Source organism: Trachypithecus francoisi, unplaced genomic scaffold (genome assembly GCF_009764315.1).
Source record: "Trachypithecus francoisi isolate TF-2019V2 unplaced genomic scaffold, Tfra_2.0 Lachesis_group14, whole genome shotgun sequence".
Classification (NCBI taxonomy): domain Eukaryota; kingdom Metazoa; phylum Chordata; class Mammalia; order Primates; family Cercopithecidae; genus Trachypithecus; species Trachypithecus francoisi.
In genome coordinates, this window is record NW_022681459.1 from 39,035,295 (window position 1) to 39,063,065 (window position 27,771).

The following is a 27,771-nucleotide window of genomic DNA, read 5'->3' on the forward strand; positions in this document are numbered from 1 at the left end:
CAAAAAACAAAAAGAGGAATGGCTGAGACCAAGGCCACGGTGGAGATACCTATTCCCATAGATCCTTTAGGGCTTTCCTTAATCCTTTCCTTTAATTAAGACTCCAGTTAGTAAAGAGCTTTATACAAATTCTCTGCATCCAGTCCTAGGAGGAGGAAGGGGCACATCTCACCCTGCCACAACTTCATCATGTCTCTCCCTGGCTCCCCAAGCTTCCTGGGGTTTTCAGGGCCAACCTAGCCTAGACTGCAGAGATGGTTTATGAATATCTAGTACAGGGCTCCATGCCTGGGCCCTTAAGGGCCTCACCACACCCAATCTCTAGAAAATAAGCAACAACACCGGCTCGCAGCCCGCAAAGCCCGGTGAGGAACGGACTTCCGGTTCAGCCGGATACGCGGGGCCACGGCACGCAACAGCCGCCAGCCATTTTGGGCTCATCCCGGCGAGCTCCCGGAGGGCACCCCTGTGACCTTGGGTTCCCAGCTGTGATTGGAAGCGGATCCCACTGGCTCTGAAGTGAGGCTGTCCACGGAGGCTCCGAGAACTTCCTTGCTGATGTAATGTTCATTTAATTGTTTCAGGGCCCTTCTCCTATCCTTCCCTGGAATCCTAGGTCAGTTCAAACGATCACCCCAACGGGGGCGCTCCCTTACCGTTGTGTTAGACCATGGTTTCTCCCTTCGAAGGGTTCTTTATTATCCTTAATGATAACCTGTTGCCTCCTTAAAATATCTTTGGAGTTAACATCACGAGATAGGGTTACTTTATTGATTTGTAACAGAAAGGGAATCTCTGAGGCCAGAGGGTTGCGGGAAGATTGCCGAGTTAGAGAATAGTAGGCATCCTGAGGGCTTAGTAACAGGAGGGAAGCCTGTCTCATGAACGCCCCCTGAAGGTAGATTCTGTTACTGCCCTCAGTTTACGAATGGGGAAGCTGAAACTTAGCTTAAAATGTCCACTGTCATGCAACCAGTAAGTGTAGAGTCAAAATTCCAGTACCAAACTGTTCATCACTAAAGCCTCATCTATTTAGCCAGAACCAAACTGCAGAATATAAAATATCCAGGCAGGGCGCAGTGGCTCGTGTCTGTAATCCCAGCACTTTGGGAGGCCGAGGCAGGTGGATCACCTGAGGTCAAGAGTTCAAGACCAGCCTGGCCAAGATGATGAAACCCCGTCTCTACTGAAAATACAAAAATTAGACCGGGCGCGGTGGCTCACGTCTGTAATCCCAGCACTTTGGGAAGCGGGTGGATCACCTGAGGTCAGGAGTTCGAGACTAGCTTGGCCAACATGGTGAAACCCCATCTCTACTAAAAATACAAAAAAAAAATTAGCTTGGTGTGGTGGCAGGGGCTTGTAATCCCAGCTACTGGGGAGGCTGAGGCAGGAGAATCACTTGAATTCGGGAGGTGGAGGTTGCAGTGAGCCGAGATTGCACCACTGCACTCCAGCCTGGGAAACAAGAGCAAGACTCCATCTAAAAAATAAAAATAAAAACATCCAGGGTGATCTGCTTCCCTTCTTAAGGAAGGAGTAATGTTTTACATTTTAAAAATAAAACTATAATATACTTTATTGGCTTTTAAATTTAAAATAAGGAATATTGGCTGGGTGCAGTGGCTCATCCCCATAATCCCAGCACTTCAAGGGACTGAAGCAGGTGGATCACTTGAGCTCAGGAGTTGGAGACCAGCCTGGGCAACATGGCGGAACCCTGTCTCTACCAAAAAAAAAAAATTAGGCGTGGCCCGTAGTCACAGCTACTTGGAAGGCTGAGATAGGAGGGGGAAAAAAAAGGGGGTTCTCACTAGATGGAACTTTTTTTTGAGACAGAGTTTCACTCTTATCACCCAGGCTGGGGTGCAGTGTCATGATCTCGGCTCAGTGCAACCTCCACCTCCTGGGTTCAAGAAGTTCTCCTGCCTCAGCCTCCTGAGTAGCTGGGATTACAGGTGCGCATCACCACGCCCGGCTAATTTTTGTATTTTTAGTAGAGACAGGGTTTCACCATGTTGGTCAGGCTGGTCTCGAACTCCTGACCTCGTGATCCACCCGCCTTGGCCTCCCAAAGTGCTGGGATTACAGGCGTGAGCCACTTCTTTTAGTTCTTCAGTAATACCCAACTCTGTCTTGCTGCCGAGTATCCATGTCTGCTCTTTTGTCTGCTTCAAAAATTTGTTCCCCCTCCCCTTCAGGCTTATTCCCACACATCCTTTAGGTCTCAGCTTTTGTACTGCTTCCCCTGAAAAGCATTCCTGGACTTCCCAAGTCTGAATTAGATGCTCCCACCACCCCATATGTTCTAAACTGTTTTGTCATTAAGATAAATTTGTTACAGTATAGAGATTTTTTTTTCTTTTGACACTGTATGGAGCCATTTTCATTCAAGGGCATTTTCCTTTGGCTGGAAAAACTAATAAAAGTTTGCTATTTTATTTTTTAGTTACTGAGTAATTACTGAGTAATGAGGCAGCAGAGAGCTCTCTTTTTCCTGCACCTAACAAGATACTAATATAGGATAAAAGGATAAGGAAATGAATGAGTTCCACATCCTACTCCACAGCTGACCCTCCTGTAGCTCATGCTGTCTTTTATTGAATGATTAATGTGGAGCCAAAAGTCAAATCAAGTTACTCTATAACTCAGCTTAAGCCTAACAAATTGTATTTAAGAGGGGATTTCTGAGAGCACAAACTGACTCTCAGAAACAGGTAAAGAAAATCCAGTCATAAGAGAACTGTTGGCCGGGCGCGGTGGCTCAAGCCTGTAATCCCAGCACTTTGGGAGGCCGAGACGGGCGGATCACGAGGTCAGGAGATCGAGACCATCCTGGCTAACACGGTGAAACCCCGTCTCTACTAAAAAATAGAAAAAACTAGCCGGGCGAGGTGGCAGGCGCCTGTAGTCCCAGCTACTCGGAGGCTGAGGCAGGAGAATGGTGTAAACCCGGGAGGCGGAGCTTGCAGTGAGCTGAGATCCGGCCACTGCACTCCAGCCCGGGAGACAGAGCGAGACTCCGTCTCAAAAAAAAAAAAAAAAAAAAAAAAAGAGAACTGTTACCTGTTGAGGGAAACGAGTTTGTATTGACTTCCATATAACTTGGATTTACAACCTCCAGATTACATTCACTTATTCAGTAAACATGTATTGAGTTCCTAGCATGTGTCAGGCTCTGTTCTAGAAGCTGGGGATATGGCAGTGAACAAACTTTCGAGAGCTTGACATTCTAGTGGAAGAAAACAGGCAATCAAGAAGAAAATAAGCTAAGTTCAGATAGTGATGAATGCTACAGGAAATAAAGCAGATTCAGGGAAGAAGTGCTGTGGTTAGGGAAATGATTTCCAGTGAGCAATGTGGGAGCAATAATGAGTTATTGATGCCAGGGCAATAAGGGGATGGAACATTCTACCTTAAGGAAAGGCTTATCTCTATGTATACATACATAATTGACAATATGGTTTAAAGATTAGACTTTTGGTTACTTTGATTCGTTTTAATAATTTCTAAGACCCGAAATAATTATTTGTATACTGATTAAATTTAATTTTTGGACTGCAAATGCTAAGAGCCATTCTCCAGAATGTGGTACCCATTCTGAAGTATTGCCACTTGTGAACTCACAACCAGAACATTGTTCTGCAACTAGGACGGTCCCATTTCCTCAGTTACTGTCTTTTTTTTTTTTTTTTTTTTTTGAGACGGAGTCTTGCTCTGCCACCCAGACTGGAGTGCAGTGGCCGGATCTCAGCTCACTGCAAGCTCCGCCTCCCGGGGTTAACCCCATTCTCCTGCCTCAGCCTCCTGAGTAGCTGGGACTACAGGCACCCGCCTCGTCGCCCGGCTAGTTTTTTGTATTTTTAAGTAGAGACAGGGTTTCACCCTATTAGCCAGGATGGTCTCGATCTCCTGACCTCGTGATCCGCCCGTCTCGGCCTCCCAAAGTGCTGGGATTACAGGCTTGAGCCACCGCGCCCGGCCCTCAGTTACTGTCTTACCACATCAACCTGACTTACAATTTCACCAACTTGTGATTTATTTATAAATTTTCAACTGTGTTTCTATTTTCTTGCCTTAATCCTTTATTGACTTATGGAATCATAGATTTGAAGCCATTCCCACTTTCACCTGTGCACCATACAATATTGTAATATACGGATTGAACAAAATGGTTGGGAAACCTCTACATGGGACCCCAGGCTATGCACAAGTAAATATTAATAATTTAAGAATAATGCTATCATTTAATGACTACTAACTATAGGGCAGGCAACTGGATGCACGTTTAATCTTTATTTTTATTGTTTTTTTTGTAGAGACAGGGTTTTGATATGTTGTTCAGGCTGGTCTCAAAACCCCTGGCCCCAAGCCATCTCCCTGCCTTGGCTTCCAGAGCACTAAGAGTATAGTCATCAGCCACTGTGCACAACCTCACATTTAGTCTTTAGAACTGCCCTTTGAGTTGAGCATTTTGCATAGGGGAGAGACCAATGTGTGGTGTTAAGAAATTAGCTCCTTTTGGGAGACCAAGGTGGGCGGATCACTTGAGATCAGGAGTTCAAAACCAGCCTGGCCAACATGGTGAAACCTCGTCTCTACTAAAAATACAAAACAATTAGCTGAGCATGGTGGCAGACACCTGTAATCCCAGCTACTTGGGAGGCTGAGACAGGAGAACTGCTTGAACCTGGGAGGCGGAGGTTGTAGTGAGCTGAGATCAGGCCACTGCACTCCAGCCTGGGTGACAGAGCAAGACTCTGTCTCAAAAAAAAAAACAGAAAAAAAAAAAAAAAGAACTTAGCTCCAGTTCTTTCCTGTGTTACTTACACAATGTGTTTCTCAGTGGTAAAATGGGAATAAGGTGCTACGGACATTTTAAATTTTGTGTTGTGTGATGATTAATTAGAGTAGTGGTTGTAAACTGATATTAAACACTTGTTTAATGTTAAATGTTAGGAGTTACTATTGTAATTTTAAAATATACCATCCTGGGTAGTGAGTCGATGGTCATTTAATTCCATTTTCTTTTTATTTTCCCATGTTTGTATCATTTAATCTGGCTGGAAGGTTTCAGACTTGAAGTAGGACTGCTTAGACTTTACCACAAAAGGAGTCTCAAGTACATTTCCCATAGTCTCCCTCCCCCAGCCCCTAGAGAAATATAAACAAACCAGTTAAAAGGAATACCTGAGCACTGATAAGAATGTTTACAGCACTTTGTGAAGAGGAGAGTGAAAAACAGCCCCAATGACATCTTGCTGTTTTTACTTTAAGACTTGCTTGTAGCAGGCCGGGTGCGGTGGCTCAAGCCTGTAATCCCAGCACGTTGGGAGGCTGAGACGGGTGGATCACGAGGTCAGGAGATCGAGACCATCCTGGCTAACCCAGTGAAACTCCGTCTCTACTAAAAAATACAAAAAACTAGCCAGGTGAGGTGGCGGGCGCCTGTAGTCCCAGCTACTCGGGAGGCTGAGGCAGGAGAATGGCATGAATCTGGGAGGCGGAGCTTGCAGTGAGCTGAGATCCGGTCACTGCACTCCAGCCTGGGCGACAGAGCGAGACTCCGTCTCAAAAAAAAAAAAAAAAAAGACTTGCTTGTAGCATGTAAATCTGTTGTGGTGGTGGTGGTGGTGTTGCAAGGTCTCACTCCAGTTACCCAGCAGTTACCCAGGCTGGAGTGCAGTGGCGCAATCTCACTGCAGCCTTTACCTCCCAGGCTCAGGTGATCCACCTCAGGCTCCCAAATAGCTGGGACAACAGGTGCATGCCACTATGCCCGGCTACGTTTTTATTTTTAGTAGAGGTGGAGTTTCACCACATTACCCAGGCTGGTCTCAAACTCCTGGGCTCAGGCAATACACCTACCTCAGCCTCCCAAAATGCTGGGATTACAGGCATGAGCCACTGCACCCAGCTGTATATCTTAATATAATCAAGCACACTACACAGTAAATCTTTTTATGCTTTTAAAAAAAAATTAAGGCCAAGCGTGGTGCCTTACATCTGTAATCCCAGCACTGTGGAAGGCCGAGGCAGGTGAATCACGAGGTAAAGAGATTGAGGCCATCCTGGCCAACATGGTGAAACCCCGTCTCTACTAAAAAAAAAAATACAAAAATTAGCTGGGTGTGGTGGCGCACGCCTGTAGTTCCAGTTACTCAGGAGGCTGAGGCAGGAGAATCGCTCGAACCTGGGAGGCAGAGATTGCAGTGAGCGGAGGTCACACTACTGCACTCCAGCCTGGCGACAGAGCGAGACTCCATCTCAAAATAAATAAATAAATACATAATAGCCTGTCCAAATTATCTCATTCTACTTGAAGTACATTTATTACCATTTAACATAATTACTGATATTCCATCATAGTGAATGTATTATGGTTCATTTAATAATCCCCTTACAGTTATTTTCAATTTCACTAAACTATAAACAGATAATCAAGGATAACAATACAGTTAATCTTTGCTTGTTTAAATATAATATGTAATAATCTTTATATATATATGTGTGTGTGTGTGTGTATATATATATATATATATTTTTTTTTTTTTTTTTTTTTGAGACAGAGTGTTGCTGTGTCGCCCAGGCTGGAGTGCAGTGGTGTGATCTCGGCTCACTACAAGCTCGGCCTCCCGGGTTCACGCCATTCTCCTGCCTCAGCCTCCCAAGTAGCTGGGACTACAGGCGCCTGCCACCGCACCTGGCTAATTTTTTGTATATTTAGTAGAGACAGGGTTTCACTGTGTTAGCCAGGATGGTCTCCATCTCCTGACCTCGTGATCCGCCCGTCTTGGCCTCCCAAAGTGCTGGGATTACAGGGGTGAGCCACCGTGCCTGGCTTTTTTTTGTTTTTTGTTTTTTTTTTGAGATGGAGTCTCACTCTGCCACCCAGGCTGGAGTGCAGTGGTGCCATCTCAGCTCACTACAACCTCCACCTCCCAGATTCAAGCGATTCTCCTGCCTCAGCCTCCCGAATAGCTGGGACTATGGGCACCTGCCACCATGCCCAGCTAATTTTTTGTATTTTTAGTAGAGATGGGGTATTACCATGTTAGCCAGGGTGGTCTCGATCTCCTGACCTTGTGATCCGCCCGCCTCGGCCTCCCAGAGTGCTGGGATTACAGGCATGAGCCACCATGCCTGGCCGTATTTTTTTCTTTTGGGAAATTGTTTTGTGAAGTGTTTCTTTTTTCTCTCTTTTGACTTATTAACTTGGTAAATTTTATTGTATATATGGTGACTTGATGTGCTCATATTGGACTCTCTTTGCATTATTAATATTTCTCATTTACTCATGCTCCATTATTATTTTCATGTGCTGCTGGATGCTGTTAAAAGATACATTTGGGCACGTTAAAATTTAAATGACTTTATTTGAGCATTCGTTGATTCATGAATCAGGCAGCACCAGACCACATCTAGTTCAGTGCTCCACTGTGGGTGGGTAGGAAAGGGGGCAATGGAGGAAATATGATGAAATATTCACAGAAACAAGACAAAGAAAACATATTTGATTGGTTAAAGTGGGAAGTCCCTAGTGAGAGGTTAGTTGGCAGTTTCTGATTGGTTAAGCTTAAATTTCATTTTACTGTTTACACTGAGTTGGGTTTTGGTTGACTTAAGTAGGAACTCAAGGTGCTGGAGCCATCTCAGGCTCGTGAGTTCCCAATTAACTGTCTTTAACAGTACCATTGCATTGATATTTGTAAGTGAGATTGGTCAGTAGTTTAATTTTTAGAGGCATCATTGTCAATGTATGTTTTAGAATTTGGTAATGAAATAGCCCTGTAAATTTTAGTCAGTCTCATACAACTCAAACTTGAATCTAGTATGGCCTGGGATGAGTAAGCTGGCTAAATGATGGATTCTATCCTATCCTTGGTGGATAGGATAGGATAGTTTTCCCCTGAAGTGGATCATAACCCTTCCAGGTTGTCTCTAGTCTTTCATTGTTTTGAGCTACTTTAGAAGACTGGTGATAGCATTGCGACATAATTCTTGTCTCTAGACATGTACATTTTGTCCTATTCAGTTGGCTTCTCTGCCTACTGGAAGCCAATTTTACCTCCATTTGCAGATTCATTTCAATATTCTGGATCTTATTTTGGATTCTCCCTAGAAATGATTTTAACACCTTCTCAGTTTCCTCATTAACCGATTAAATAACATCTTTAAAATGTGTTTGTTTATTGATTTTGCCCAGGCTCTGGAGTGGAATGGTGCACTCTGGAGTGGAGTGTTACAATCTTGGCTCTCACTCTGTTGCCCAGGCTGGAGTGGAGTGGTATAATCTTGGCCCACTGCAACCCTCACCTCCCAGGCTCAAGCAACCCTTGCACCTCAGCCTCCCAAGTAGCTGGAACTACAGACACATGCCACCAGGCCCGGCTAATTTTTGTATTTTTTTATAGAGACAGGGTTTTGCCATGTTGCCCAGGCTGGTCTCAAACTCCTGACCTCAGATGATCCACCCACCTCGGCTTCCCAAAGTGCTGGGATTACAGCTGTGAGCCAGTACACCCAGCCCCCTCAGGAAGAAATTTAGAACAAAGAATGGTGGTCAGAGTTCAATCCTCAACTCTCTTATCAAGGGTCCATGAGCCAGCAGTTGCATTTGGTAAGGGTCCGGGCTTCTGAAAGACAACTCAGAGATATATGTTAAGATGTTATTTTGCATTTTTATAGGAAAATTGAACATCTTTGGATCTAATTTCCTTGGCAATTATTTTAGGCTACTATTCTCTTTTTTTTTTTTAAATAAGAACCTGCAAAACATGATACATTTTGTTTATCAAGTTACTTATTTATTTATTTTTATGTATTTGTTTTTTGAGAGGGAGTTTTGCTTTGTCACCAAGGCTGGAGAGTAGTGGCGCAATCTTGGCTCACTGCATCCTCCACCTCCTGGGTTCCAGCGATTGCCATGCCTCTGCCTCCTGAGTAGCTGGGACTACAGGCATGCACCACTTAGTAGAGACGGGATTTCACCATGTTGGCCAGGCTGGTCTCAAACTCCTGGCCTCAAGTGATCTGTCTGCTTCAGCCTCCCAAAGTGCTGGGATTACAGGCGTGAGTCACCATACCCAGCCCCAAGTAACTTATTTATTTTTTAGGACTAGCTAGATATCTAGAATTTCCTTTGGAGGAACTCAAGAGTTTTAAAATTTTTTATGTTTGGGAGCTTCCAGGCCGCTAAGAGGGGGTCCATGTCTTGTGTCATTTCTCCCCCACCCAAGCTCCTGGAAACCTCTATTCTTACTGTCTTTATGAATCTGACTACTCTAGATATCTTATATAACTGTGCGGGAGGGAAAGCTTTTCCTCTGCCAGCTCAGGTCCAGTGGTGTGTGGGAGCTGCAAATGAGCAAATTAATAGATTAACAGGGGGAAAAAGTAACCAAACAATAGACAGATTAACAGGAGAAAAGACAAGATTTCTTTTTTTTTTTTTTTGAGACGGAGTCTGGCTCTGCCGCCCAGGCTGGAGTGCAGTGGCCAGCTCTCAGCTCACTGCAAGCTCCGCCTCCCGGGTTCACGCCATTCTCCTGTCTCAGCCTCCCGAGTAGCTGGGACTACAGGCGCCCGCCTCGTCGCCCGGCTAGTTTTTTGTATTTTTTAGTAGAGACGGGGTTTCACCGTATTAGCCAGGATGGTCTCGATCTCCTGACCTCGTGATCCGCCCGTCTCGGCCTCCCAAAGTGCTGGGATTACAAGATTTCTTTACATGTGTATGGGGCAGCATTTAAATGAGAAGCTCCCTGAAGAACTAGAGATAGGGATTTGTACACCATCTTTATAGGGGAAAGGGTGAGGGGAGAAAGAGTTTCCATGGGAAAGATAAGTGGCCTTTTAGGGGAATAAATGGAAGGTATGACACTTGATGATAATGTGTTCTTATACAATTTATCATCCCATTGCAAGTGGCCCTGTCTGGGAGTGAAGCTCTCCTAAAGAGAGGCTTTATGACAACTTCATTCTTAGAAGGCTCTACCTTTAGCCAGATACGGGAAGCTCTGAAATGGCTTCTTTCTGCATCTGCTGTGTCTCAAAATGTCTTCCATTTAAAAGTATCTTCAATCTGGAAATACAAGTGGGATCCTACAGTATTTGTCCTTTTGTGACTGGCTTATTTCACTCAGCCTAATGTTCTCAAGGTCCATATGTATTGTAGCGTGTGTCAGAATTTTCCTCCTTTTTAAGGCTGAATAATATCCCATTGTATTTATATATCACGTTTTGTTTATCCATTCATCCGCTGATGGACATTTGTGTTGCTTTCACATTTTGGCTGTTGTGAATAATGCTGCTGTGAACATGGGTGTACAAATACATCTTCAAGACCTTGCTTTTAGTCCTTTTGGGTATGTTCCTAGAATTGAAATTGCTGGATCTAATTTTAGTTTTTTGGGGAACCACCGTACTGTTTTCCCAGGAGTTCCACTATTCTACATTCCCAGCATTGTACAAGGGTTGCAATGTTGCTGTGTCTTCACCAACACATTTTTTTCTGTTTTGTTTTTTTGATAGTAGCCATCCTAATGGATGTGAGGTAATATCTCATTGTACTTTTGATTTGTGTCTCCCTAATTAGTAATATTGAATGTCTTTTTATATGTTTATTGGCCAAAAAATTATCTTCTCACTGTGTAACACTGTACTCCACCTTTTAGCACTATTCATTCACCAACCAAGGAGTCCCATTCATTGTTCATTATGGATGTGCCGGAGATTGAAATCTCAGAAAAATCAGTATGGATCTTACCTTCATAGGTTTCAGTTTTATTGGCAGGCGTTTTTTTTTCTTTCCTAGGTGGTGCATCTTACAAATCTATCCTTCTCAAAGCCATTTGACATTTAGCGAGAGAAGACAGAGACAGGGAACCATCCTGGAGGGTTTTTTGCTGCTGGGTTTGTGACAGAGCTCTAAGGATAGGGAGCAGAGAGTAGACAGGGCCTCCTGCTGCCAAGGCCTTGACTTTGTTAGACAGCTTTCTTCAGTTAGGTAAGCTACAATGGAATCCTCTCCTAGAAAGCTCCTCTTTTTGCCTAAGCTATCTGTGGTCAGGCTCTGTGGATAATGAAAATCAGATCTTTCAATAATTCTATGAGCTCTTGGAAGAGCTTGCTCTGTGTGTTTTCATGGATTGATTTCTGTTCTCAGGTCAACATAATATTGTTTTATGTAAACATGTGGTAATATTAGTGTTAATGTTAAATAGTGAGATCGGAATACATGATTAAATACAGAGTTTATTTGCACACAAAGCTTGAGTATAGCCACCCAGGAAACACTCACTCCAGATGAGCAGGGTCAGCGAAGTTCCAAAGCAGTGAAGTTAAGGTTTCACTTATATAGGCAGAGACAGAGAAATGTTAGCAGGATTACAGAGTTTTCCATACAAAACCAGTGCATTCCTTACAGTGATTTGGTTGATGATAGAATGCTATATTCCAAGAAAGATTACTTTGTTACTCCCTGAGAAGAGGTAGTGATCTGAAGGGGTCTTATATCTGGTGCCATTTGGTCTTCCTAATTTTCTGTAGTACAAGAATAAGGAAGAAAGTTGATCTATAATCAGAGAAGTAGAAGTCGCAACTGCATATTACATGACTCAGGCCACATAGCCACATTTCTCTCAAGGCTCAGAATAATTTCAAGTTCCAATAACTTTAAGTTGGAACTTCTTTTTTTTTTCTTTGAGACAGAGTCTCACTCTCTTGCCCAGACGGAATGCAGTGGCCTGATCTTGGCTCACTGTAACCTCCGCCTCCTGGGTTCAAGTGATTCTCCTGCCTCAGCCTCTCGAGTAGCTGGGATTACAGGCGTGCACCACCACACCTGGCTAATTTTTTTTTTTTGTATATTTAGTAGAGACAGGGTTTCACCATGTTGGCCAGACTGGTCTCAAACTCCTGACCTCAGGTGATCCACCCACCTCAGCCTCCCAAAGTGGTGGGATTACAGGCGTGAGCCACCATGCCCAGCCAGTTTGAATTAATTTCACATTAGTATCTCTCCAATAGTCTTCTCTTAGTTTTTCTTTTGTTGTTTCTTCTAAAGTTATAATTAGACATTATTTAAAATGTCCTAATTATAATATTTATGTATTTTCAATATTTGCTCTCTTCATCCATTTACATATCTTTCCATTTATTATTTTTACTCCATTACATTAATTTTTTAATTCTTTGTTTTGTTTTGTTTTGAGACGGAGTCTCGCTCTGTCGCCCAGGCTGGAGTGCAGTGGCACAATCTCAGCTCACTGCAAGCTCCGCCTCCCGGGTTCCCGCCGTTCTCCTGCCCCAGCCTCCCAAGTAGCTGGGACTATAGGCGCCCACCACCACGCCTGGCTAATTTGTTGTATTTTTATAGATGCAGGGTTTCAGGTTTCATCATGTTAGCCAGGAGGGTCTTGATCTCCTGACCTTGTGATCTGCCCGCCTCGGCCTCCCAAAGTGCTGGGATTATAGGCATGAGCCACCGCGCCCAGCCAATTTTTTAATTCTTAATACTGTTTTCATATTTATTGTTATCCCTAGATGACAGAAAAAAAGTGAGTGAATGGTTTATTTCACATGTCTAAATTACTTCTGCTAGTATACATTTACTTCTCAGTTCTTGCTGGAAATACTAGACACTCTTGTGCAGTCACATCAGCAGAAATACTCCTATTAATTATATTAGCTGTTTCCTATTTTATCCTTTTTAGCTTTCAATGGTTAAAAGATAATTTTCAGAAAAGTAGAATTGTGACTTTATACAGATATAAAAATGAACATGTATTAAAGAATTTATTTTGCTCATATAATGTGAAGTACCAGGCAGCTGTTAAAGAAGAGTTAAGCCAGCACACATCTCTATAACATGAAGGGATGTTGAGATGAATTTCAGATGGAGACAAAATTTTCCACAGGTAGAAGTTAGGGGAAAATCCTTACCAGACCAGACAGAATTTATATGTCTATCAGTTACCTACAACTTATAAAGTTACAAAATAGCTCAAAGATAATGAATAGGGCTCAAATCTGATAACCCAGAAGGGTACATTACAGAGGATCCATTGCTTTCCATTGTAGAGGAGAAAAAATCATAGCTTTTCCTCACCCATCTCAAGGGTCTTTGCTGATACTCCTCTTTCTAAAAGGCAGATTAACAAGAGGACACCGTAACAAATTTATCAAAGTTTTACGTGAACAGGAACCTTCAGAAATGAAGACTCAAAGACCCAAGGAGAACTTTAGTTTTTAATTTAATTTTTTTTTTTTAGAGACTGTGGTCTTACTATATTGCCCAGACAGGCCTTGAATTCCTGGGCTCAAGCAGTCCTCCTGCCTCAGCCTCCCAAGTAACTGGGACTACAGGTGCATGCCACTGCACCTGACTATCTGTATATATCTATGCTTAGGTTTGATGAAGGGTGGACAGTCATGTATAAGTATGATTGGACAAAAAGCCTGTGGTCTAATGGTAATAAGCTGGGGAGAACTTAACAAGGCCTGTTGGTTCAGATTCTTCTTGGCCCCTCTGTGTAGCATTTCTTTCCTCCTGGTATAGGACAGGACACCTGTCACATGGGGGTCTAACGACCTACTTTCAGGAGAGGAAGGTCAGAGAATTCCTTTATGACTAGCTCTCACACAGAAAAGCAGGGAAAAGTCAGAGAGAGACCTTCTAAGTGCCGTATTTCGGGGTGACATTCTGAGCCACAACACCATTTTTTTCCTACACTATGTACATAATTATTTGCCTCTTTTTATTGCCATAGACAGTCCCACTGTTATGTGTCTTATTGCACTGGCTACAACTTTCCCAAACAATGTTGATAATGTGCATGCTTGTTTCTAATTCAAACATCAACAAAATTACCCATGATACAGCTCCTCTCTCTCTCTCTCTCTCTCACACACACACACACACACACACATATTATATATATGTATATATGTATGTTTATAGAGAGAGAGAAAACAATTTTTTGATTAGTCATGGAGAAATATGATAAGACAAAAGGAGTATGAGAGTATGAGCCAAGTTTAATAAAGTGGCGAAACAGCGGGCCTATGTGTTCAGATCCCTCTTGGCAAGCCTTCGTCTTTGAAATAAGGATATGCCTTTCCTTCTGGTGTAGGGGGAGCGCCTCTCACAGGAGGGTCTTATACCTACTACAGGGGAAGGTCAGAAAATCCTGCCTGCCCATGCTGTTTCTCAAATTCCTTCAGCTTAAAATATTCAGTATGTTAAGTTGCTGTATTTTGGGAAGGCACATCCTGAACTCCATCAAAGTCCTGCTAGAAGCAGATACCAAGACGGAAAAACATCCAAGGATTTTACTAGGGGAGCTCCCTATAAGGGGCATTGAGGAGTGAGTGGGGAAGGCATGGAGACCCCACAGACCTGCATCGCTGTATTTGGTGAAGCAGAGCTGGAGGGAAGGTTGGGTGGAAACGTGCACTCAGGAAGATTTGGCAAAGCCATAAGGGAGTCCTCAAGCCAAAGGTGGTTGTCACAGGAGTAGTGTCTCCCAGGAACTAGTCTGTCACATTGTCTCCCAGGAACTGATCTGTCCCCAGTCATTGTTGGTGAGCAGCATGTGGTGGTGTGACTTGGGCCTTAAGGCTACCAGGGATTCCTAAGGGCAGTGGGTGAGGCCCTTGCTCAGGTGCATTTCCTGAGTTGGAGGTGCAGGGCACACTCTCATGGTGGCCGCACCATCTTCATCTTGTTTCTAACTTTTAAAGCAATGTTGGCTGGGCACAGTGGCTCACACCTGTAATCCCAGCACTTTGGGAGGCCGAGGCAGGCAGATCACGAGGTCAGGAGATCAAGACCATCCTGGCTAATGCAGTGAAACCCCGTCTCTACTAAAAATACAAAAAAATTAGCTGGGCGTGGTGGCAGGCGACTGTAGTCCCAGCTACTCGGGAGACTGAGGCAGGAGAATGGCATGAACCCAGGAGGCAGAGCTTGCAGTGAGCCACGATTGCGCCACTGCACTCCAGCCTAGGTGACAGAGCAAGACTCTGTCTCAAAAAAAAAAAAAAAAAAGCAATGTTTATAAAACACCACTACTAAGTATCAGGTTCAGAAGCTTCCCTTCTGTTTCTTCTTTGATTTTCCCAAATGCATTGACATTAATAATTAATAAACCTAACATTAACCATTCTTGCTCAATCAATTTATAGATTTAATGTGTCAGGCCTTTGATTTGATTTGCTAGTATTTAAGCCTTTGCTAGGTAGCTTCCAATGTATGATTGGCCAATAATTGTCCTTTCTTATACTGTCCTTTGTCCTCGCCCAGTTTATTGCCAAGGCTATAGTGGCCTCATGCAAATGGATTTCATAGCTTGTGAGACTGTAAATGAATGTTTTGTGTCTCTGACTAGCATAGATTCTAGAACTCTGCCGTCCAAAAGTGTAGCATCTAGCTATGTGAAGCTATTTAGATTGTAATTAATTAGAATTTAATTTAATTTAAAATTCAGTCCTTTAGTCACACTGGCCACATTTCAAGTACTTGGTAACCACATGTGGCTTGGGGCTCCCGCATCAGACAGTGCAGGTCTAGAACTTCCCCCTCCTTACACAAAGCCCTGCTCTGTGGTGGACTGTGGAAAGTGATGGGATGGGTCTACACTCCCGCATTTCACTGGACAGAAGAAAGGAGGCATTTGGGCAGTTGAAAGAATCCATAACTAACCTGAACCTGATGCTCTGTGAGAGCATAGAAAAAAAATATCCTCCATTCCATATAACCCTCAACTCCATCAGTGGCATTGTGGTAAGCGTCTATTGTGCAAACTTGCTCTTGAAATGCATTTAATATATATACTACTTGTCTGGTGTATGTCAGGAACTATGTTTATCACTCAGACTATAGCAGTAATGAAAGCAGACACAGCCCCTTTTTTCATGGAGCTTATAATTTAGCAGAGAGGAGACAGATAATATGCGACTGTGTGCATTTATGTGTGTGCATGTGCGTGTGTGTGTGTATGTGTGTGTGTAAGAGAGACAGAAAAGGGGTGATATAAGAAGCGCTGTAAATCAGGTTAGGAAAGATAAAGCTGTAATTAAGGGGTGGGAGTGCTATTCTACTTGGGTGGTCGGGGAAGACCTCTCAGGGTGAAATTTTAACAGAAACCTGAATGAAGTAAGGGGGCCAGCCATGAGGATATTTGGGAGAAGACACTTCTAGGCAGAGGAAACAGGAAGCGCAAAGGCCCTGAAGCAGGGCGTTGCTGGTGTTTGAGGAGAGAAATGGAGTCCAGTGTAGGTTGCTGGTGCAGAGTGAATAGTGAGGGGAGTGACAGGAGGTGGACCCTGAGATACTCGGATGCTAGACTCTGAGGGGCAGCTGCAGGGTGGATTGTATTCACAGTGAAATGAAGCCACTAGAGTTTTGAGCAAACGAGTGTCATGATCTGAGTTTGACCACAGGGCGCACAAGGACAGAAGCAGAGAGACAAGTTAGAAGGCCACTGCAGTAATGGGGGCAAGAGATAATGGCTTGGTAAAACTGGAAGTGATGAGAACTGCTCAGAATCTACATACGCTTTAGGAGAATTGATGTGGAGTTTGGGGACAGTGTCCTTAGTTATGTGTTCTTGATCTTAATGGTGAAGGCAGAAGAGGAAAGTGTGGGTCAATTCAAAGCCTCTACAGCCTGGCAAGGAATAGATCTAAACCCCTGAAGTTCTGGATCCCATGTCCCCAGGGCCTGAGGGCTTCAGGGTCTCAGGCTTACAAGACCTGAATGTTGGGGTTTTGGTCCTGAATGGAGGGAGGAGCCAGCATTTGGTTCTGTGATAGATGCGAAAGACTTGCATCTCCCACGTTGGCCTGGGAGCAATGGTGAGCCATTAGTCTTCTGAAGATTTCTACCTTCTTCTGCTCCAGGGACATGGAGGTGAACCACCCAGCACCTCTCAGGCTCTTGGAACTTGCAGCCCACAGCCTGCTGAGCAATGAGGCTTCAGTTCTACTGGTGTTGGAACAGCTCACGGTGAACCTTTTCCCGCCACTACTCACTGCTGCATTTGCCAAGGGGCACAGAAAGGCTCTGAAGGCCTTGGTGCAGGCCTGGCCCTTCCCCTTTCTCCGTCTGGGCTCTCTGATAGTGCAGTGGCCCAACCAAGACAGCCTGCAAGCTGTGGTGGATGGGCTGGAGGCCTTTTCTGCCCACAGGGCTTGTCCCAGGTAAGGGGGATGCTGGGAGCAAGACCTCAGCTCAGAGCCAGAGGGAGGGTGAGCTGAGATCCAGGGGAGGGGAGCGTTAAATCGGCTAGGGGGACAAGTGGGGAAACTATATGTTTGTAAGTTAAGTGGTTGATGGTACAGCTACAAGGCTTTAAAGAGTGGGCTTTTTACCTTCTAGGGGTGGTGGTATGAGCTGTATGAGGAATAGGGGCCGGCAAGGAGCCTGAGTGAGGGACAAAAAGCCCATTGGAGAGGAGAGGCTAGGCGGGCTGGTACCGGGGTCTGGGGAGCGGCCCAGGACTGCTGCCGCTCATCTTACCTGGGCTCCCCAGCATCTCATCACATCCGTCTCCCCACAGGAAGTCAGAACTGAGGATGCTGGATTTCACCCTGGACTCTGAGCAAGTCCACAGTAAAGGGGCTTCTGAAGCCTTGGCCAAGTTCCCATTTTGGTTACCATCAACAGTTAAGGCAGAGATGCCCCAGGCCGCGGCCAGGCCCAAGCCAACAGAGAATATGAAAAAAGGACCAAAGCAGCCAAGGGAAGCAGTGGAAATACACATTGATCTTTTCTTACGAGGCCCCTTCAAGTTAGATAAGTTCCTCTCCAGCCTCCTGACGAAAGTGGAACAGAGCCACGGGGCCCTGCATCTCTGCTGTAGGAAGTTGCACATTGAGGAGATGCCCTTCCACAGTCTGCTGGGGATCCTGAAGACACTCAAGCTGGATTTCATCCAGGAGCTGGAGGTGTTTGACTGGTTTGACTGGTTCTGGGCATTGTCAGATCCAAACCTATCTGCAACACAGCTGGGAAGGATCTTCAACCTGCGCAGCCTCAAACTCATCTACTACAACTGGGCCTTCTCCTCACGGGGCGAGCGGCCCTCCAGCTACTTCCTCTCACAGCTCACCAGGCTGGGCCACCTCCAGAAGCTGCACCTGTCTTACTCCTACCTCTCAGGCAACCTACATTATGTACTCAGGTGAATGGGTGGACAGGGGCATCCAAAGAGTTCCCTGAATACTCCCAAGTGAGGTCAGGACAGGGGAACAAGACAGGAAATGGGGCCCATTCTTAGATGCTCATGGAATTGTGGGTACAGCCTGGGAACCCAGGGTTCAGATGCAGTTGATGGCTGGGATCTGCTTTGGAAACATATTTGATGGGGAAAGATGCATGTTGCTATAAAAATAAAATCCACTTTGGGAGGCTGAAGTGGTAAGCTTGCTTGAGGCCAGAGTTGGAAACCAGCCTGGGCAACAAAGTGAGACCACATTTCTACAAATAAATACACAAAAATTAAGGCCAAGCACGGTGGCTCATGCCTGTAATCCCAGCACTTTGGGAGGCAGAGGCAGGTGGATCACTTGAGGTTAAGAGTTTGAAACCAGCCTGGCCAACATGGTGAAACCCCATCTCTACTAAAAATACACAAATTAGCCAGACATGATGGCATGTGCCTGTAATCCCAGCTGCTTGGGTGGCTGAGGCAGGAGAATCTCTTGAACCCAGGAGGTGGAGGTTATAGTGAGCCGAGATCGTGCCACTGCACTCCAGCTTGGGCAACAGAGCAAGACTCCATCTCAAAAACAAAACAAAAACAAAAACAAAAATTAGCTGGGCATGGTAGTGCACCTTTCGTCCCAGCTACTCAGGAGGCCAAGGCAGAAGGATTGCTTGAGCCTAGGAGTTTGAGGCTGTAATGAGCCATGATTGCAACACTGCACTCCACCTTGGGCAACACAGCGAGACCCTGTCTCAAAAAAAATTACAACAAATTTAATTTAAAGATCTAATTGGCTTTTTTTCTCTTTAGAGACAGGGGGTCGTTTTGTCACCCAGGCTAGAGTGCAGTGGCACAATTACGTCTCATGCAGCCTCAGACTCCTGTGCTCAAGCTACCCTCCCGTCTCAGCCTCCTAAGTGGCTAAGACTACAGATGCACACCACTACACCTTGCGAATTTGTTAAAAACTTTTTTGTACAGACAAGGTCTTGCTTTGCTGCCCAGGCTGGTCTTGAGCTCCTGGCCTCAAGCCATCCTCCCACCTCAGCCTCCTAAAGCACTGAGATTACAGGCATGAGCCTCCACGCCTGGCCTTCTAATTGGCTTAGGTTTGTGATTCACAAATTGGGACAGCCTCCCATTCTATAAAATAGAATAAGAGCTCTGATGAGCTGAGCAGAAGAGACTGGCTTTATAAGCAGAAAAGTGATGAAAAAAGCCAAAACAAAAAGCAGATTGGTCAGTTGACAGTTACTTTCCTTATAGGGTTAAAACAGAGGGCACTTCCTTATCATCCTGGGCCACTTCTGATTAGTTGGTGTGAATCTCCTGTTGTTTGGAAAACTGACGAGTTTCAAAGTTCAGTTTGATTACCTGGCACTTAGCACAAGTGACTACATTCTGGTTTGCTCTGGTCTTTTGAGGTCTAGTGCAGGAGCTTAGTCCAAAACAGTGGGCTTCCATGTATTTCATTTAATTTTTTAATTTTTTTTTTGAGACAGAGTCTCTGTCACCCAGGCTAGAGTGCAGTGGCATGATCTCGGCTTACCGTAATCGCCACCTCCCCGGTTCAAGTGATTCTCCTGCCTCAGCCTCCCAAATAGCTAGGATTACAGGCATGGGCCACCACGCCTGGCTAATTTTTGCATTTTTAGTAGAGATGGGGTTTCGCCATGTTGGTAGACTGGTCTTGAACTCCAGACCTCAGGTGATCCACCCACTTTGGCTCCCCAAAGTGCTGGGATTACAGGTGTGAGCCATTGCGCCTGTCCTAATAATGTTTATTTACTCAGCAAACCTTTTCAGGCACTGCTGAATGTTACACTGGTTCCCAAGGAAAGATCCTGAGACAGCACAGGTTAGGCCTCTCCTTCTGAGCTCATACTGCCCCAGACAGGTGGGTACAGAGCTCTGAAGGACAATCAGTATCAACTCTGTGCACATCTCCTAGAAATTTCCAGATAGGGCATTCAGGACCCCCGGCCCTGGCTTAAACGGAAGCCCGAGCAGCAGCTTCCCCAAACTCAAACCTGAGGAATAATGGGCTCAGCCTATGGTTGCTTCTCATCAGATAAGCTCTTTCAAGTGGCTCCTCTCAGCAGTCATATTGGGTATGGATAATGTGAGTCTCCCTTTCACCAAAGAGAAACTTAGAGTTGGAGGGGTTCGTGGAGGACCTGGTAGGTCTGTTGAGAGAGAGCCAGGCCTTGGGACACCAAAGGACATGCTTCTGACTCTGCTGGTAAATGGCTTCCCTGATGAGGGGGTGGCCATAGGACTGGCCTCCTCATGAACAAGTAGGTGTTTTGGGCGGGGGTCCTGGGCCCTGCCCTCACATAGCCACCCTTCTCTCCTCAGCTGTCTATGGGTTCCACTGCATTCCCTGGAGATCTGCTACTGCAGGCTTCTCGACACTGACATCACCTACTTGTCCCAGAGCCCTCATACCACTTGCCTGAAGAAGTTGGATCTGAGTGGCAACAACCTGTCCTACATGATCCCTGGGCCCTTGGGGACTCTGCTGAGGGAGGTCTCAGGGACGCTGCAGCACTTAGACCTGAACCACTGCCGGCTGAAGGATGTCCACCTCAATGCCCTCCTGCCTGCCCTGTGCCGCTGCTCCCACCTCAGTTCCCTGAGCCTCTCCGACAACCCCATCTCCAGTGCCTGCCTCTTGAGCCTGCTGGAGCACACAATGGGGCTGATGGAGCTGAAGCAGGTACTCTATCCTATCCCAGTCGACTGCTGCATGTACCTGCATGGCCTCTCCTGGGGTCCCGTGAACAAGGACAAGCTGTGCCAGTTGCAGGCTGAGATACAGAAGCAGCTGCAGGCCATGCAGCGGGCTGACATGCAGTGGAGCCCCCCGCTGCCCTTGCTTATGCAGCTGGTGCAGTTTGAATGAAGAGCAGAAGCCAGGCTCAGAGAACAGAAGTCAGAGAGGGCAGCTGGAATCACAGCTGGGGCCACATGTTGTTTGCAAGGAACATAAAATAAACTTCCATGGGAACTGTCTGGCGCTTTCTTCATTCCCCTTGCTCCCCTTTCCCAGTGCAAAGCCTGGCCTGTTTCACCTGTTCATTATCCAGCCACACGTTATCCAGGTAGCCCTACCGCCAGGTCACCAGAGACCCCAGAGGTCCAGCCCTCCCCGGCAAACACTCCCTCTTCTGGCCACTCATTCAGTTTCTCTTTGTCTTATGCTTCTGGATAGAATGAAGTGGGTCCTTAGCTGACTTCCCCACCTTTGGACATGAGCTGTATGCTGGAGTCTGAACACCTCTGGGGGCTGTTGGGAGACTGGAAGGAAGCACGTGCCTGGCACCAAACCCAGAGCACGCGGCCATCAGTCAGCTGATCACCATCGAGCATGTGCTGGGGCCAGGTGCTGCTGTCCTCAGACCGGGCATACATGGAAAGCATGGGTCGCAGCCATTTAGGAAGTCCCTACAACAGGGCAAAGTCAGAAGAATCAGGAGTGGCTGCTAAAGCAGGTCAGGGAAGGTACCTCAGAGAGGAGACCTTTGAGTCCAGTCCTCGATGTGTGGCAGAGATCTGGAGTCAGGCACCCTGGGAGGGGCCCGGCAACAACAGCGGCTGAGAACTGGGCCTGAGCCTGGCAGGAGAGGATGGGTCAGAGGTTCACAGGCCCAGGCCCCCAGCACCATGTAGGTGGAATACAGTCAAGGCTGATGTAGATGGAGACAGAAGACAGACACAGGGGAACTTATGAGTGACCAAGATATGTGTAGGGGCTGCATAGAAAGGCCTGGACCAAACTGACACACAGGCCCAGGGAAAACCAGAGAATTACTGCTGGGTGGGAGAGGTTTACAGAACAGGCTTCAGTCCATTCTGCTAGCCCGCTTGTCACTTTCTGTTTATTTCCTGTCCTTGCTGAAGCTCTGTTGTAGGCATCCTGGTTCCACCTATGTAACTCCTGGAACCAGAGATGAGTAAGAAAGCCTTACTTAGTGGAAGGGTCCTCAGTGCCTCGCTTGCTGAGTCCTTCTTCCATCCAGGCGAGGGAGCTTGCCTGCTCTCATGAGCCATCTTGCAGCAACCTCAGTGCCTCCCGAACTACCCTGACTCCAGGTTGTGATAGTGCCCAGCAGATTCCTCATAGGATTCTTACAGAACAGCACGGTCCTTGTGCACCCACCTTCCTCTGTGTACCGCATCACGCTCAGAGGGCTAGCCCAGAAACCATACAGTCATCTCCAGCAGTGTGGCCTGAGAATGGAGCATGGTGATTTTTCACATTGTCCATTTAGGTAACAAGTACTTGCTAAGTGCCTCCCAGGTGACAGGTACTTTTGCAAGGGCAGAGGATGCAACAGAAATAACTCAAAGTCCCTACCCTAGTGGAGCATGGGCTCCATGCAGATAAGCAAGCTGGCAGGTAAATGGCACGTTTTCAGGTTGGGAAAGGGCGAGACAGAGGGAGTGGGGCCCACTGCTGAGGGGTAGAAAGGGAACTGTTTGGGATAAAGTACACACAAGGTCTGTTTTAGAGCAGAGACCTGAATGGAGGCAAAACCTCCAGGCAGAGGAACAGAAAAGCACAAATAGAGGAAGATTGAGATACAGAGAAATGCACTGGGGGCTTGATGCACTGTGCCGTTACTTACTCTGCTGAAAAAAATCAGATGCTTCCCCAAACCCTGACTGGCTAATAGCCTCTGATCCACACAATGTGCCTTTCTATGATGTAGCCATGCAGGCATGTAACTGTAGCTGTTCCACATGTCACTATCAGAGTGTAAGATCAGATTGGATGAATGAAATCCCATTGCATCCTATAGGTACCTTCTGGTGACATGTCGTTCCAGCAGTGTGAGGGCACAGGTGCTGCCATGACCTCAGACTTGCTTTCCTCCTTACTCTGCCCACTCACTTTCTCCTTGCCTGAGTCAGTATTGCTCTTTAGTCCGATATTGGAGGATGCTTGCTCCTGGAAGTATCTGTACCAAATTTCCCCAAGATCATAAGACCTTCCTCCTCCTGCACCCACTTGAGAGCTTGCTTGAAGCTTTCCTGCAGTCCAGGCTGAGGGACAAAACAGCCTCTGAGTCAGGGTTAGGAGAGCCGACTGTGGTTTGCATCCACTATTTCGTGGCTCAGTTTCTTCATCTATGAATTTAAGAATTTTGAATCACAAAGTTAATCATAGTCCCTACCTCACGCCATTACGTGTATGTTGAATAAGTTACTTGTTTAGAAGGGTTACATGCTGAGAACAGTGCCTGGCATCTAGTAAATCCTCTTGGAAAAGAAGGGACTCTTCCGAGGTCCCATAGCAAAGTAGAGTGGTCAGAGGAACCTGGCTGGGAGGATTGGTGGGAGGGTTCAGGGAAATGATCCCTGGAAAATCTTCAGGAGAGTGGTGGTCATGTGGGTCTTTTTCAATAAGTCCTTCCCCATCTTGCGGTTGAGTAGACAATCCTCTCCAGGGGATCCCTAGGAAGAAGCAGTAGGTGCACCAGCAAACCCCACGCAGGCCTCAGTCAAGAGAGGAAATGCAGGAAAGAGAAGAGGGAGAGTGGAAAAAGAAGGGAAGGAGGGAGAAAGCTAAACATTTCAGTAGGATTAGAGGAAAAGAATGGGTTGTCTGCTATTGCCCTGTAGAAGCAGGACTGTGGTGGGTAGGGATCTCTAGGCCAGGGCCAGATGAACTGCTTTCCCAGATATTCCCTGCTTCCAACTCATCCTCCTGCCTCGGCCTGCACCACAGCCACTTCCACACACAAAGGTAGCATGTGCCAGCTCCCTAGAAACAACCAAGGAAGCAGGTGGCACCTGCACCCCCGGAAACTACTCACACCATCACTATAGAGACACTGTGCACCCTGCAGCATTAGGGGTATTGCTCATACTATTTGGCAAAGTCAACTTGGAGCACATAGAAAGTTATTTGAGTAATGGATATGTGTATGGGTCTTTCGGTTAACCCCTGACTGTTGGTCATTGCAAACATGAAACCAACATGATTATCAAAGTAGTGGTGGCCACTACTTTGTTGACTGTCATACACTGTGCCTTGTGTTTTATATACATTTTCCAAGATAATTATCACAAATAACTAGAAAATAAGGCCCAAGAGAGCAGACTTTTTTTCTGTTTCATTCACCCTCACATCCACAATGCCTGGCAATCAGTAGGTACCCAAAAAATATTGGATGAGTATGAGAATAAAGGAAGATATGAGTGGATAGATGTTTTCCAGAATGGTTATTGTGGTGAACTCTCAGAGATGTTCTTTCTCTCATTTCCATTTATCTCATGGGCCTGTCTTGGGCTCTTGTGGCTTTGTACTAGCTGGTAACATTTTTATCTCCCCATTCTCTCCTCATGCTCCTTGACTTTTTTTTTTTTTTTTTTTTTGAGACGGAGTCTCGCTCTGTCACCCAAGCTGGAGTGCTGTGGCCGGATCTCAGTTCACTGCAAGCTCCACCTCCCGGGTTCATACCATTCTCCTTCCTCAGCCTCCCGGGTAGCTGGGACTACAGGCGCCGCCACCTCGCCCGGCTAGTTTTTTGTAGTTTTTAGTAGAGATGGGGTTTCACCGTGTTAGCCAGGATGGTCTCGATCTCCTGACCTCGTGATCCGCCCGTCTCGGCCTCCCAAAGTGCTGGGATTACAGGCTTGAGCCACCGCGCCTGGCCTTTTTTTTTTTTTAAGGCAAGGTCTCACTCTGTCATCCAGGCTGGCGTGCAGTGGTGCAATCGTAGCTTACTGCAGCCTCAACCTCCTGGGAACAAGCCACCCTCTCACTTCAACCTCCTGAGTAGCATGTGCCGCCATGCCCAGCTAATTTTTTTTTTTTATTTTTTGTAGACGGGGTCTCACTATGTTAGGCTGGTCTCAAACTCCTGACCTCAAGTGATCCCCTCACCTTGGCCTCCGAAAGTGCTGGGATTACAGGCATGAGCCATCGTGCCTGGCCCAATATTCTTGTTTGTTTATTCTTCCACATGAAAGGCACGTTCATTTAGTCATATTCCAAAATTACCACTACAAGTATTTCTTCTTAAAATAAGAAAATATTATAAAGAATTGAAATTAACACCACTCATCATTCCAACAGTAATCTGACTTGCCTTTTATTTCACTGGGCAAAATAAAATTTATTATGGATATTGGCTTTGTGTTTATCACTATGATATCCTTCGATATTTTAGGAGAGGCAGGGAGGTCGTTTCTCCTGTGTAAATAATTTGCTTTTGCCATCATTTATTTACGTAGGTTTTTTGCTGGTGTTCACAGAATATGCTGGAACCTTCTGGTTGTTCTTCAGTTGTTTCTTTTGTGAAGAAAGGAGTATAAACACATGTTGATGTCGGGCGTGGTGGCTCACGCCTGTAATCCCAGCACTTTGGAAAGCCGAGGTGGGCGGATCACGAGGTCAGGAGTTCGAGACAAGCCTGGCCAAGATGGTGAAACCCCATGTCTACTAAAAATAAAAAAAAATAACCAGGCGTGGTGGCGCATACCTGTAGTCCCAGCTACTCAGGAGGCTGAGGCAGGAGAATTGCTTGAACCCGGCAGGCGGAGGTTGCAGTGAGCCGAGATAGTGCCATTGCATTCCAGCCTGGGCGACAGAGCGAGACTCGGTCTCAAAGGAAAAAAAAAAAGACATGTTGATTTCAGGTCACAGGAGAGGCTGCCAAGAGCTCTTTCTCCACATACCCTGCAAATCACTTAGGCTTCTGTGACTTTTTAAGCTCCACCCACTTCTGGGGACAGCACAGTGACAGAAGTCCCTCTCCCAGACGGGAGAAGGATGGCCTCAGCATGCAGCCAGTCAATGTCCTGTTCCTCAGATTTCATTGCCCTTTTCAAACTTCAAAAAGTAATCTGGGCCAGGCGCGGTGGCTCATGCCTATAATGCCAGCACTTTGGGAGGCCAAGGTAGGTGGATGACCAGGTCAAGAAATCGAGACCATCCTGGCCAACATGGTGAAACCTGTCTCTACTAAAAATACACACACAAAAAAAGAAATAGCTGGGCATGGTGGTATGCACCTGTAGTCCCAACTACTCGAGAGGCTGAGGCAGGAGGATCACTTGAACCTGGGGGGTGGAGGTTGCAGTGAGCCAAGATCCCGTCCCTGCACTCCAGCCTGGCAACAGAGCAAGACTCCTCTCAAAAAAAAAAAAAAAGAAAGTAATATTTAAGGCTGTGCGTGGTAGCTCATGCCTATAAATCCCAGCACTTTGGGCAACAGAGTGAGACCCTGTCAAAAAAAATTTTTTTAAAGTAACTTCTGGAACTAGGTTGCTCTGCCGCTTCCATCTTTGTGTCCTGCTTCTTTCTTTCTTTTCTTTTTTTTTTTTGAGATGGAGTTTTGCTCTTATTGCCCAGACTGGAGCGCAATGGCACGATCTTAGCTCACTGCAACCTCCGCCTGCTGGGTTCAAGCGATTCTCCTGCCTCAGCGTCCCGAGTAGCTGGGACTACTACAGATGTGCGCCACCATGCCCAGCTAATTTTTTGTAGTTTTAGTAAAGACGGAGTTTCTCCATGTTGGTCAGGCCGGTCTCGAACTCCCGACCTCAGGTGATCTGCCCGCCTCAGACTTCCAAAGTGCTGGGATTAGAGGCGTGAGCCACCGCGCCTGGCCTATATGTCCTACTTCTTTATGTGTAATATAAGGATAATAATATCTAATTTCTAGTGTTGTAATGAGGATTAAATGTGTCCATAACAGAACAGTGCCTAGAACAGAGTAAGTAAGCACTTCATGACGTTAACTATTAACAGTATTACCAAAATCATGGACCAGCCTATGCCAAACCAGAGAGAAGAGAGGCCCAGGAGCCCTCAGTTATCCCATCCACCATAACCAGGCACCTGCCCAGTAAGTGAGGAGGGTGAGGAAGAGGAGAAAAGTCGAGACCATGGTGGAAACACCCCAGGGCTCTGCTTCCTGAAGTTCCATGGCGGGGTCAGGGCACCTGAGTTTCTCTTATGGCCTCTCCACACTCCTTAGAGGAGGCCTCTGCGTGCAAGTCTGCCGCTGCCCTTTAGGGGAGTCACAGTTTCTCCCCAGCCATGGGGAAAGAAGAAAGGCCCCTCCCGCTGAGTCGATCCTAGGCCACCACCTCCCTGGTCAGAGTGGAGATGGGGTTGAGGGGAGTCCCACTAGGGAGACACCTTCAAGTCGAAAGGTTCCTTGAATCTGGGTCATTTGTCAACCTAAGGGTCCATGAGAAAGTCTGACCCAAAGCGCTGGTGGAGGGTTGGCTGCGGGGCTCTCCGGGAAGAAAGCACAAGGCACCTGCAGTTTCTCTGCTCTGACCAAGAATGCTTCCTGACACCCAGGCCTTCAGAGCTGACCACTCAGCGCCTCCTGCTGGCCCAGGCCTCAGGTCCTTCCTCCGGCTCCACAGAATGAACCCTGGAACTGGATTGATAGAATGAGCTGAGGGCCTCTGGGTGTCTCTTTCAGCCAACTGGTAGCACCCAACAGAGCCGATCTTAGCCCTGGCTGGTATGTGGAGAACACACTGCAGGGCGGCAAGTTAGAGACCTGGAAGAAGAGGAGGAGCTCAGATCAGG

At 46.3% G+C, this 27,771-nt stretch overlaps 1 protein-coding gene across 1 annotated transcript; it reads left to right on the top strand.

Moving 5' to 3' along the window:
* The first annotated feature begins 402 nt into the window (after window positions 1-402).
* On the top strand, window positions 403-21,217 carry LOC117096621 (PRAME family member 20-like). The gene is given in 5 exon segments (XM_033234067.1): window positions 403-560; window positions 16,903-17,202; window positions 17,562-18,185; window positions 20,568-21,073; window positions 21,076-21,217. Coding segments are annotated over 5 exon segments (1,467 nt in total). The 5' UTR covers window positions 403-558; the 3' UTR covers window positions 21,111-21,217.
* The last annotated feature ends 6,554 nt before the right edge of the window (window positions 21,218-27,771 follow it).